At 41.3% G+C, this 12,500-nt stretch overlaps 1 protein-coding gene across 1 annotated transcript in view; it reads left to right on the top strand.

Annotated features, from left to right (window-relative positions):
• Window positions 1-12,500, top strand: part of LOC134437239 (receptor-type tyrosine-protein phosphatase delta-like) — a 482,346-nt gene that overhangs the window by 294,070 nt on the left and 175,776 nt on the right. The window contains exon 6 of the mRNA XM_063186743.1: window positions 7,492-7,602. Within this exon, the coding sequence (XP_063042813.1) occupies window positions 7,492-7,602 (111 nt within the window). The remainder of the gene's footprint in view (window positions 1-7,491; window positions 7,603-12,500) is intronic.

The following is a 12,500-nucleotide window of genomic DNA, read 5'->3' as shown; positions in this document are numbered from 1 at the left end:
TGCTCACTGATGTAATTTTGTGTTTCCAGCCATTCCTTCAGACATGCTTTCTTTCTCGATAGAGTCCCTGCCAACTTTACTCCCCGTACAAAACGACTATCCGCCTCCTTCTGTTTCATGAACCGTCGCTTCTGCCATTAGTGTAAACAGAGGCATAACCTCAGAGACAGAGGGTCAGCCTTTGTGAAGGTACTCAAGTAGTCTGATGAATTTTAGCCAAGAAGCAGTCACTGCTATATGAAACTATTATCTGCCTCTTTGTATTTTAAACCTTCACTTCTGCCATTTGGCTAAAACGAGGCATAACCTAGGCTGAGGCACAGCCTCAGTTGTAGTCAACTAGTCGGAACGCTTGAATTTTAGCCAAGAAGCAGTCACGTCCTTCTTTTCTTTTAAACATTTGATCATATCATTAATCTAAAACGAGGCATTTTTTAACGATGGAGACAACCAAGCTCAGACTGAGTGAAGACACTCGTGTAGGCCAAAGGTTTGAATTGTAGCCAAGAAGGTAACAATACATTGACAATGCATGAGGCAAATGCAAGGCTCAATTAGCCAGAGAGCCTGTCTTTTCAGTCAAAATAACAAAATCACCAACTACATCACACTAATGTGCGTGTTTGTGTGTTTTTTTAATACTTTTTTGCATCCAATCTCACTTTAGTAATGCACCACAGCTAAAGCTAGGCCTTGCTGTTTTGTAGTTATGCAAATTAACAATTACATAGCACTCAGATTCTTCTTTTGCATTTCTTTTGATAATGTACTGCTAACTTTCAGGACTTGATAAGAGAAGTACTAAAGACAAGAAAACATTCTTTAACCACACAACCCCCACCCACACACACACACACACACACACACTCTCTCTCTTTTAGACATTTCAGGCATTACCAGTGCTACCTTTTCTCTGCCTGCTCTTCAACGCCTAAAACGGCGCCTTAATCAATCTTAATTCTTTAATCTATTTAATGGCAAAGCTCTAAAGCGAACATACTGTAGACTTTACATGCATTATAGTGTGTGCGATAGTTTAGGCCCATCTAACTTTGCTTTTGTAGATAGACAAGCGTTCTGTTCTTGCCTTTGCTTTTGTAGATGTTAGAAAAGTGTTGCGCCTTTGGTTTGCTCCTAATTCCATGCATTTTTAATGGTTAGTATTGTAGTCCTGTCACAGCTAAAACACTACTCGTGTTTTGTTTGTTTGTTTGTTTGTTTGTTTATTTATTTACTGCCTGTTTTATAGTCTGCTCCTCTGATCTGATGGGTGTGTGAACATGTCCTGTGTTACAAAGCTTTTTACTTCCTGCTTAACCCGCCTCTTCCCCCGATGCCAGCTCGAGAGTGTGTCATGACGTTAACACTGTGTCTCTGATGTGCGACCTATGATAATCCTGTGCAGTAGAGTCTAATAAGCATTAACCAATGTCAGAAAAGCTACAAAAAAAACAAGAAGCTGTTAAGCCTAAGCGAAATATACTCATGTGTTCTATGCTGTTTTTCTTCTCTCTGTATTTTTAAATCAACAGAATCCTTTGGTAAGTGCTTAGATCTGAAGCACACTTCACCCCCAAACCCACTAATTTCTCATGACTTCCAACTGACTCTGATTAAAATGCATGGCATGCATTTTTACTAACTGTTAGCTCAGCTAAGCTAGGTTAGTCGAGGTTCAGTTCTAAATAAACACACACACACACACACACAAACACACCCACACACACACACACATACACGCGCGCGCACACACACATAATGTGCGTCTGGCACAAAGGCACATATACATATCTATATAGTATCACACAATCACTTACCAGATTCCAGGTATTGTATGTAATGCAGGTTTAGCCTAGCATAAGCTAGCCGCAGCTCAATTCAATAAAACACACGTCCTGTACAGTACTTGTCCCTACCCCCCCTGTGTATGGTGCACTTTATGGTTCACCCAACCACTTGTTCACCAGCTACGTATACCAGCCCACTCACCCACCCACTCACCCACTCAACTCACTTCCTCTCCAATGCTTATTGTGTCAGTCTGTTGTTGTCATTAGTGCTAAACTAGCCACTGTCCACTGGGCCGCCCCCCCACCACCCTGACCACAACCCCACCCACTGAACGAACTCTCTCACACACGTAAAACTGTAAAACCAAAGCGAAATACGGATTTTGAATCACAAAAAAAAAGAAAAAAAAAGAGAAGAAAATAACCATCTTTGGGGCGAGATCAGTTTTCCTGCTTTCCCAGGGTTGGGCCGAAGGGTAAATGTAAACACCCTGCACCCCACCCCATCCTACCCCACCCCATGCCTCCCTTTTCCTCTCCTTTCCTTCCCTCTCCTCTCCTGACCCCTACCAACACCTCCATCCCCAGTCCCTTCTTCCCTCCCTCCCTCCTTCCTTCTGTCTTTCCATGATCAACCACTTCTGCCCTTCCCGCGAAGCAACTGTTCCTGAAACGCTTTGCCAATTCTACAACACCTGCAAAAAAAAAGAAAAAAAAGAGAGAAATCATCAAAGAGGGGAAAAAACATCTGGTCGAAATTGTGAATAAGAAATCAACATGCCGCTTTCCCCTCCCTTGTGTTCTTCACCAACCACTTCACAATTTGCCTCTTTTGAATTATGACCTTTGACCAAATCTGCTTCCTGTGCTTACGTTCCTTTGTAAAACCTGTTCTTTGACTATTAAGTCAATGAATCTACTCCTCTTCAATCTCTCTTTCTCTCTTTACGTCTGTCTCTCTCCCTCTACTCTACTCTACTCTACTCTACTCTACCCTACTCTACTCTACTCTACTCTACTATATACTCTTCTCTACCCTTCTGGCTCTGTTCCCCTTGTAGAAGCTCTATTTACATACTCTGTTAAAAGCTAATTGCCTTCTTCCTCCAAAGCCCCAGCCTCTTCTCTTCTCTCCTACTAATGCTTCTTCTTTCTAATTTATCTGCATTCATATAATCCACCCAGGTGGTACTCCGATAAGAGGTAAGACTGCTGAACTCATGTTCACAGAATGAAAAGTACAAAAATTCATTCTTGCTGTCGATCCATTCCTTTCAGTCATCCGTCCATCCATCCATCCGTCCACCCATGTACCCATACCTCCGCTTGTCTTGTCATCTCTCCAGCGCTTCATCTTTCCATCCCGTCTCCCCTCTTCAACGCATCATGTTCACTCCTTGAACTCCCATCCTCCTCCTCTCCCCCAAACCCACCACCTACCCCCCCCCCCAACACAATCTCATTTCTTTCCTCATCGTCCCATTCACTTTTTTTTCTTTTTCTCCTCTCTTTGTTTGTGTTCTGTCTATTTGTTCCGTTTATATCTCTCCATTCATGTATCCATGCTTTTTTCTCCTTCCCCGTTTTATTTTTATCGTCTGCCTTTTTTATTTACGGTTTGAATTTTGGTTTGTTTTCTTCTATTTTACGTCCCGCTTCCTTGTGATATGCTCACTGGCTCTACACAGCGAAGCATATCCAATGCCGCCTTTTTTGTTTATTTTCTTTTCTACTTTATTTTTTTTTTTTTTAAATCTCCTCCCGTACCCCTATTTTCTCCCATTTTTGTTTTTTTGCTTTCTTTTTGGCCATGGCGACTTACTCATGTGTCCCTCTTTTTTGTCCGACTAAAACAACCAAACATTTTTCCCCCCCTTAGCTGACATAGTGGAGGTGTTCTGGGAGTCGGAAGACACCATGACCCTCGCTTCTACCACTTTTGAGTCATTATCTCATTTTTATAAAATATATCTCATTATTATTATTATTATTATTATTATTATTATCATTATTTTTAAATATACACTTCCAAAGAACTTCTTTCTGTCTTTGCCAACATTTTTTAAACTCCTGTCCTCTATCCACTTTCCTCTACCTGTAACCTTCTCAAAAAAAAGCCCAAACAACCACTTTTTTGATAAAGTTTCCCTACGGTGCTTTTTTCTTCTTTCACACCTGTACTTTTTCCTTCTTGATTTTGTTGGGTTGAAGGCTACACATTTGCATTTTTGACATTTTTTTGTATTATTTTTTTTTATTCTTCAGGGTTTCGGGGAAAGTCTAAAAGGAGAAAAGGAAGGCTGGTTGGCAGAGTGTGTGGAGTGGAAGGGGCCTGTTTTGTCGTTTTTGACCAGTGACAAAGGAGCTTTGCTTTATGATAAAGTGATTTTTTCTCCCCCCTTTCTCGAGTCATGTGACACCCCACTGCTGATCCCATTGGTGGATTTTTATGGGTGTCCGTTTCTAGCTAATGGAGAGCCTATGGCAGTGGCTTGGTGAATTTCTTGTCGGCCGTTGACGGCCATTTTGACTTTTGACCTCTAATACAATTGCATTTTATTTTTCAGCTAAGGGTTGTCAAAAGGTTGTAAGTTGTACCGACATACGTTTCTTGTTCTTTGGACAGATTTGCATGTCAAATATTTTGTACCGTACCAGAGGGTGATATATTGGTCGCAATAATATCCATGCCTCTTAAGACAAAAGAAAAACACATTTTTCCCCCAGACAGCGAAGCAGCAATTTTTAAAATACATTTTTTTAAGCGCTGCAATTTTTCTCCGTCCCCCATTTTGTTATAAACCATTGTTACCCTACCCCTTAATTAATTTCAGTGATTGAACATGCTAAATTTTCTAACCCGAAATTTATTTACTTTTAATTGTCTTCCCTTGTTATGCTGCTTTTGTATATTGTAAACCTTTTTTGTTTGTTCCATGCTTCCCCGAAGCAGTCTCACTCATTTTCATGTTACTGAGTCAAGTGAAATGCTGTATATTGCAGGGCTAAGCCCATCTTTGAGGAGTGCTGCAATCACAGATAGTCTATTTGATCACGATTTCAAAGAAAAAAGATACTTCTTACTGCGATGTCAAAAAGGGACACTTTATACAAAATTTCTGTGTTGTGGGATGTTTGTGTAACTCTAGACGAACTGTCACAAAACACTCCTCAAAGGAATAATAATGTTAAAATTGTTCCGACACCGCTCTAAATAGAATCAATACGAATGTGGCCATCACAAGTACCAAGAAGTATATAAAATCCTAAAAACCATAATGTAAAAATTGTTGCTTAAAATTACATCATGTAGTCTTCCTATGATGTAATAATGGCCTCAGCCATACACGAGTGCCCTGTAGTAACCCCTGCAACATGTGCTCTGTGTCCCTCTCTCCTCTCCATTGTGATGTGTAATATGCAATACCGGGGTGTGTTTCTCGACATTGTCCTTGCAAACGAAGTTAGCAACTTACTTGGTTGTAAATGGAACTTTTCATTGGGAACCAAGTAAGTTGCTAACTTGGTTAGCAACAACGCTTTCAAGAAACAGGGTCCTGGTTGTTAGCGCAATGCGTGGGTGCCTCAGGGGTGACACGATGCAGGGAAGTCTATTGCAGTGCTTGTCAACTTTAGCTTCTACAGGCCTGGCGATGGGTACTATTTACATACTTTTTTTATTATCTAAAATGCAAGGCCCAAATCAGTTTCAGACAGACAAAAGAAAAGCAAAATGAATAAATAAATTAAAAAAAACTCTGCAAAGCTTCCTGGAGGTTGAACACGATATACTTACTGACCTAAAGTATAATACCACATTCACACTTACAGAACAGATGGTATATTTTAGATAACAATTGGAAACACAGTTGCCGCCAGAGATAATGTTCTCCTTGTCTGAGATACCCTGTAGGCAGTGTTGCCAAATTGGGACGAGTGTCTGCGGGTAAAAACTGAAATGAAAATGGCCATTTGGTTTTTTTTTTTTTTCCAGCCGTTTTGGGCCCATAGAAGTCAATGTAATTTGTTGAATTTGGGCGAAATTTAACGCATTTTGGCGTTTTTTGAGACACTTTTGGGCGGGATTTGATCAGACACATCTGGCAACACTGCCTGTAGGCCTGTAGAAGGCTATGGGGATGAACAGCACTGCAGTGGATATTACACAGGGCCTGATAGCAAAGGCCTAATCTTAAGGGCCTGATCTTGAGGGCATAATCCATGCTCTGCTGGAGCCTGAGACCACCATAGAGAGAGTCACAGGCAGAGTGGTTACTTACCCACTTCCTTCAACAAAAAGATTGCCATCTTAGCGAATAATCCTATACAGTAGAACACAGACATTGCGACCCCCTTGCTACCCACTCTTAGGGGTCTTACACACCAAGGCGGTAAAGCGTCGCGGAACGGCAGCGTTTTTTTACCGGCGTCGGTGAAAATACATTGAAACCTATCTGTCCTTACACACCAACCGGCGGTATTCGAGCGTCAGCGGCGCGGGAGCCAGCTCCGTGCCGCGCTGCATTTGGAAAATAGAACTCGAGCGTGTTTTTCACGCCGGCGACCGGCGGTGTCTCATTCAAATGAATGGCAAAGTAGCATGTTAGCTTTTGGCGGTGGGGAGGGTTTTGAATAGGACTGGCCGCGCACGCCGACGCTGTCAGTGTGCAAGGCAGAGAAAAGCATGCCGGCCAAAACTAAGCAGAAAGACCGCGTCCTTCCTGCGACCGTTCCGTTCCGCCTTGGTATGTTTTGGCCCTTAGCCTCTTTACATATAGTACAAGGGGTCCTGAGAGTACCATAGAGAGAGTCTCAGGCAGTGGTGAGTGGTTACCGCAGAGATACACCAGCGGCGACGCGACTCAAGCGACAGAGTGTAGCAGCAAGCGATACGAGAGACTGAGGAGACTAGAGTATGTCCGTACAGAAGGAAGGCAAAGCATTCAAGCATTCCCATTGGCTGTGGTTACTGACCTCTATACAGTCATTGGCTGTCGCGGCTTGTCGCCGAACCGCGTCATAAAAAGTTGAAAAGATTTCAACTTCAAATTGTCGCGCTCGGCGCGCAAATCGCTGTAGTCTCCAGAATCGCTTTTGTCTCTCGACTCAATACAAAGTCAATTACTTCCGTCGCTCGACTCGCTCAGATCGCCGCTGGTGTATCTCTGCGGTTACACACACATAAAAGATCTTAGCCATCTTAGCGAGTAATCCCATAGACATGCCCCCCGCTACCCTCTCTTAGCCACTTTACATGTAAGGTCAAAACAATAGATGGCGGTATGTAAGGGATTTGTTACTACATCGGTTGCACATTTAACAGACATACAGTAGGCCTACTGAAACTGGACGGCCGTCTCTCAAGGCTCCCTGCTCCATCGCCATCTTAGTGAAGGTGATAGAAGAGAGGCCTAACGACGACAAACAAAACATAGGCCTACAGTTAGCGACATACACATGTCTATTTCGCCTTTTAGCAAAAATATATAAATAAATAAAAGCAAACAAGTAATGGGTGGGTGGTAGTATGAGTTTGGGCGGAATAGGGTTTTGCGGTAGCAAATACACCCGAAGTTGTTGTTGACGTTTGTTGTTGCTGTTGCTACGTAGCTTGCTGATGCTGATGTTATTGTCTTTGTTGCCCGTGGCGATGACCTCTAACCCTGTGTGCTGCTCCCCATGCCTTCCTTATTCCACACAGGAGCCCTGCAGATTGAACAGAGTGAGGAGTCCGACCAGGGGAAATACGAGTGCGTCGCCACCAACAACGACGGCACACGCTATTCTGCCCCGGCAAACTTATACGTCAGAGGTAGGACTTGCATCAGGTGGTTGGTGGTAGTGGTTGGTCTCAGCTCGTTAATCGGTGTAAATAAGACATGGTGAAATACACAAACTACTTAGACAGTGTACGTACACAAGTAACACGGTTAGAAGTTCTGATCGAAATTTTGAACAATTATATTACATGTTCAAAAGCAGTGAGCAAACTTGGTTTAGGACAACTCACATGTTATATAATATAAATATTCATAATTTACGTAGCAATATTACGGTAATAATATTAAGTAATGAGGTTATAACACTTCAGTGGTTGGACTAGCAGCAGGTGCTGGTCTCCTGGATGAATGAGACTATAGGCAGAGAGAGTAGAGAGAGAGAGGTTCCATTGGCCCATTGTTTCCTGGTTCTATTATTGCCCCCTTTAGGCAGACCTAGGCAGACCTAAGGACTGTTCTATTCAATGTAGGAGCATTATGACACGCCCCTATAGGCAGACCGGAACCTGGTCATGTTAGGTGCCCATAGAAACCTATTATGTTGGCATATCTCTATATACTTAAAGAATCTCTGCTTCAGAGGTTGGACTAGCAGCGGGTGCTGGTCTCCTGAATGAATGAGACTATAGGTATAGCTGTACGTACTCAAACTATTATGACTGTTCAGCAAAGTATTTATAGTCACCGTAGAGTTACACTAAACGTATGTGAATAGAGATGTATGACATGCACCACGGAGCAGGCCTTTACAGGTGAATCGATTCCAAAAAAATACTTGTGTCTGTAAGTATGCTCTGTCTGTTGCATTTTCTATCTTCCTCGCACTGATTTGAACCTGTTTTGTGTTTTGACAAACCTGTGCACATTTGATTTTGATTGCTGTTTTGACTTTGATTTGGATTTCTCCTCTCTCTTCCGGCTCGGTGTGTGACTTTAACCTCTAACCTTTAACCTTTAACCTTTTTCACCTGTTTGACCTTGGGGCCGCAGGACGGTGTGTTATACCCCAAAACATATGCAGCCTCTCCTATTCCATCCCAGCGGTGGTCTTTTTTCCTTCTTTATTTTTATCTTCTTGCCTCAGATTGGAGGATGGCTTATTTTCAGAGAGACAAAAAGTGTACACCTTACCTGTATTTCGATACTCCATATGTATACAAACAAGCTAGTTTGTCATCTATTTTAGGTCATAGTGTTATCTAATGTACAGTACATTAAGCGTATGCTTAAATTGCTTATCCCATTAAGACATAACCACCGTTACAAATTGGCTGATATAAGAATGGCAGGGAGTAAGTCGGAAGGCACAACAGTAGTGTACCGTAGTACTAAGGTAGTAAAGTCTTTCCACTGGTGGAACAATATGTGTTTTATGGTGCTTTTATGTAAAATAAATGTCCATAGCCCATAGCCAACCATGTCGTTACAGATGTGGTGTTGGCTCCTATGCAGTAGTCTTGTAATATTATATGAATATTTAACTACATTTATACAGAAATATACAGATGCACCTGTATAATAGCATAAACCGGGGCACGTGCCAGAAATGCCCCTTAATGTCCAATAAGGATCATCCTATACAGAGATTCTGTCTTAGCTAATCATTCATATAATTTATGGGTGCATTACATCACCCCTACAAATAAACAATAAAATGATCCTTTCCAGAAACTCAGAGCACTCTAACTATTTCTGAAATATGTTTCCCTAAATGTAAATCATTTTAAATTATTACTAAACAGAAGCTATGATGTTGCCAAATTTTGCCGCAAAGGATAGTATTTGACTGCCTTGCCCATGTTTTCTTTCTTTTGATAAAGTAACTATCGTCAACAATCGATAAATTGCTTCAGATTGTACAGGTTTTTCATGATCTGTGTACTATGTAAAATCTATTAAGACATATGTTCCTTGAGTCCGAAATAGGACATACATTTCACAGCGGTAGCTAAGGTCATACATCCATTTTTAGTGCCATTTATATTAAATGTGAATGTTCTTAGTCAAGGAGATTCATTGGCCCTTATATTTATTAAGTTTTCCTGTAACGAAAAGGCCACATTAAGATAAATGTAGGTCTATGAATATTTAATGGTGTCTAAGAAATAATGTGCTTTATATAAATACAAAAGGTTCATCTTGTCTGAAAGTAGTAAGTGGGAGAACCCTGAAGATGTATTCAGTTCCTTTAATGTTAAAGGCCAATGTACATTATCATGCCCTATTACTGTATATTATGATATGCATGTGAAACATCATCATAAACTGAATATAAAATTAATTATTTATGCCAGTAAGAGTTTAATTATGTATGTAATTTACGGTATTTTCTGCATGGTCCTGTCCCAGTTTACTGCAAATTTGGCTAATAAATTATAAAGCATAAATTAATCACATGTTTGATAACAAGAGCCTTATCAAAGACAACTTAATCTCAACATCAGAACCAATTGGTCATAAATAAGCACAGCCACTTTATTTAACATTAAAGCTGGGACAGAATTATTCACAAACTGTAAATATGACATTTTGCAATGTTCGCCTTTCTTAAACAATATGGATAATATGATTTAATTGCCTATATGTTAGCCTTTTCATTGCTCAGGGAAGTACGGACATGAATAAGTTGAGCCTCGAATCAGGCGTTATGATAAATGTGATCCTATTAAGTCCCCCATGTGAGGAAATTGAAGGTTTTTTTGTTTTGTTGGTTCGTTTTTTTCTCTCCTGATAAGCGGTGTGAGCACGTGTCTGAACATGGCCACGGTTTTACTCTCTCTGTGTTTCCCCTTTCTTCTCCTCCTTTTTCTCTCGTTTCCTTTTTTCTTTTTTGTGTGCTTTCTTTTGTTCTGCATCAATCCTCCCCTACTTCTACTACTGCATCTCTCAGAGCTGCGAGAAGGTTGGTGTGATTTTACTCTCTAACCTCACTGTATAATAATAATAATAATAACCACTGCGAGCCAAGCACGGCACGTGTTGCCAGATTGGGCTGTTTCCCGCCCAATTGGGCTGCTTAGGATGTCCATGTGCGGGTAAAAATGGCATTTAGCAGAAAAACCTGCCCAATTGTGGCCATAGAAATCAATAGAATTGGACGGGATTTTGTGCTTCTAGGCGGATTTTGAGCATTTTTTTGGGCTGGAAATCATCAGCCTCATCTGGCAACCCTGAGTACGGCACGGCACGTCAAGACAGACAGACAGATAGCAAGACCGAAGTGCCGAAAGTTCAGATAGGAAGTTTCAGACTGTGAGTCAGACTCAAGCTGTTTTCAGACCGACAGCCAATGTTTCATCCCCACGCCTAGCCTTGACCCGCCTGATGTGGCCACACTGAAAGAAAAACTATGTGTACACAGAATCCAACAATGTAGTGCCCTATAGGAATAAAAATCAAAACGACCCAAGATGGCACACGTTTTGTGGTGGCAATGCAGTTACGTGAGCATGCTATGGGCTTGCATAAAGGTACAGTATGAATGTGAGCAGTTCATCAGCTCACAAACTCAGTTTCGTAGTCCAGCACCTGGCTAGCTGGTCTGAAAACAGCTTCAGAGACTGTCAAATCACTACAGAGACTATACATGAAAATCGCTGTACAAGTGTGTTACGTTTGTGTGTCTCTTCGTGTTCATGTCAGAGTTTATTCATTGATGCGTCCGGGTGTTTTATGGTCATGTTGTTTAATTTTGTATCATTTCATTTCATTTTGTTCTGGTTGCTCATCATTAGGTAAAATAAACCTGATATGTTTCGTTCAGACCTGAAATGCACTTTCCCTGTCTGCATTCCTGTTGTGTTCTTTTTCGCTCCAGGGGTGAGTTTCTCAAAAGAGAAGTTGTTAGCCTGTTAGCAACTCCGGTAGTTGCCAATGGGAAAATGCATTGAAAACAACAAAGTAGCTAATGTAGTAAGCAACTTTGGTTTTGAGAAATTCACCCCAGTTCTGCTTGATTGGTCCAACACTTTTGCATGTACATGTTCACATGAGAATGTATGCTCTCTGTCGTAAGAAGGATCTACGCGTTTCGGTGGATGTGCTTGCATGGGCACCAGTCACTTTAACCCCTTGAAAATGAAATCCCCACGCAGACGTATGTCTTTGAAAACATACAGTAGGTTGCCAGTGTTCTAGCTTCATTTCTCTACTGCAACACAACATCAATCAATCAATCAGTGACACAAACATACAAACAATCAAACAATCACGAAGGTATTACAATCAACTTAAATATCAGCAGCATAATCAATTCATTCAGTTTAGAGCCCTACCTTCACAATGCATCAAGTCTCTATGCACCTTTTCCACTTTTTAAAAATAATACAAATCTGTGTTGTATTTCAAATATCCATGGGTGATGTTTGCTCTGTGTCTCCACCAACAAGATTGTCAAATAGTTAAGTTTTACTTTTTTCAACGATATGCAAAAAAAAAATACTGCAGAAAGTACATTCGGTAGTTTTGAAAGAGTGAAACAGTAGTTGGCTACAGATATGGGACTGAAAACTAATGTCAGCGCAGTGACAGTAAAGTTCATTTTTTCTCAGTCATGCTCTTTCATTTGAAGCCCTGGACTCCCCCTATTCAATATTGGCTAGATTCCGCAAGACCCACTCACTCATTGCTTGGTAGAGAATATATAATTGGAAAGAATCTAAGAATCTTTTTGACTCACTCTCTCCCTCTCTCCGTCTCTCCCTCTCTCTCTCTCTCTCTCTCTCTCTCTCTCTCTCTTCTCTCTCTCTCTCTCTCTCTCTCTCTCTCTCCCTCTCTTCTCTCTCTCTCTCTCCCTCTCTTCTCTCTCTCTCTTGCTATTTCTCTCTCTCTTTCTCTCTCCCTCTCTCTCTCTCTGTTCTCTCTCTTTCTCACTCTCTCTCTATCTCTCTCTCTCTCTCTCTCTCCCCTCTCTCTCTCTCTTTCTCTCTCA

This window comes from Engraulis encrasicolus, chromosome 21, assembly GCF_034702125.1.
Source record: "Engraulis encrasicolus isolate BLACKSEA-1 chromosome 21, IST_EnEncr_1.0, whole genome shotgun sequence".
Taxonomy (NCBI): Eukaryota; Metazoa; Chordata; class Actinopteri; order Clupeiformes; family Engraulidae; genus Engraulis; species Engraulis encrasicolus.
This window is presented reverse-complemented; position numbering and strand designations above follow the sequence as displayed.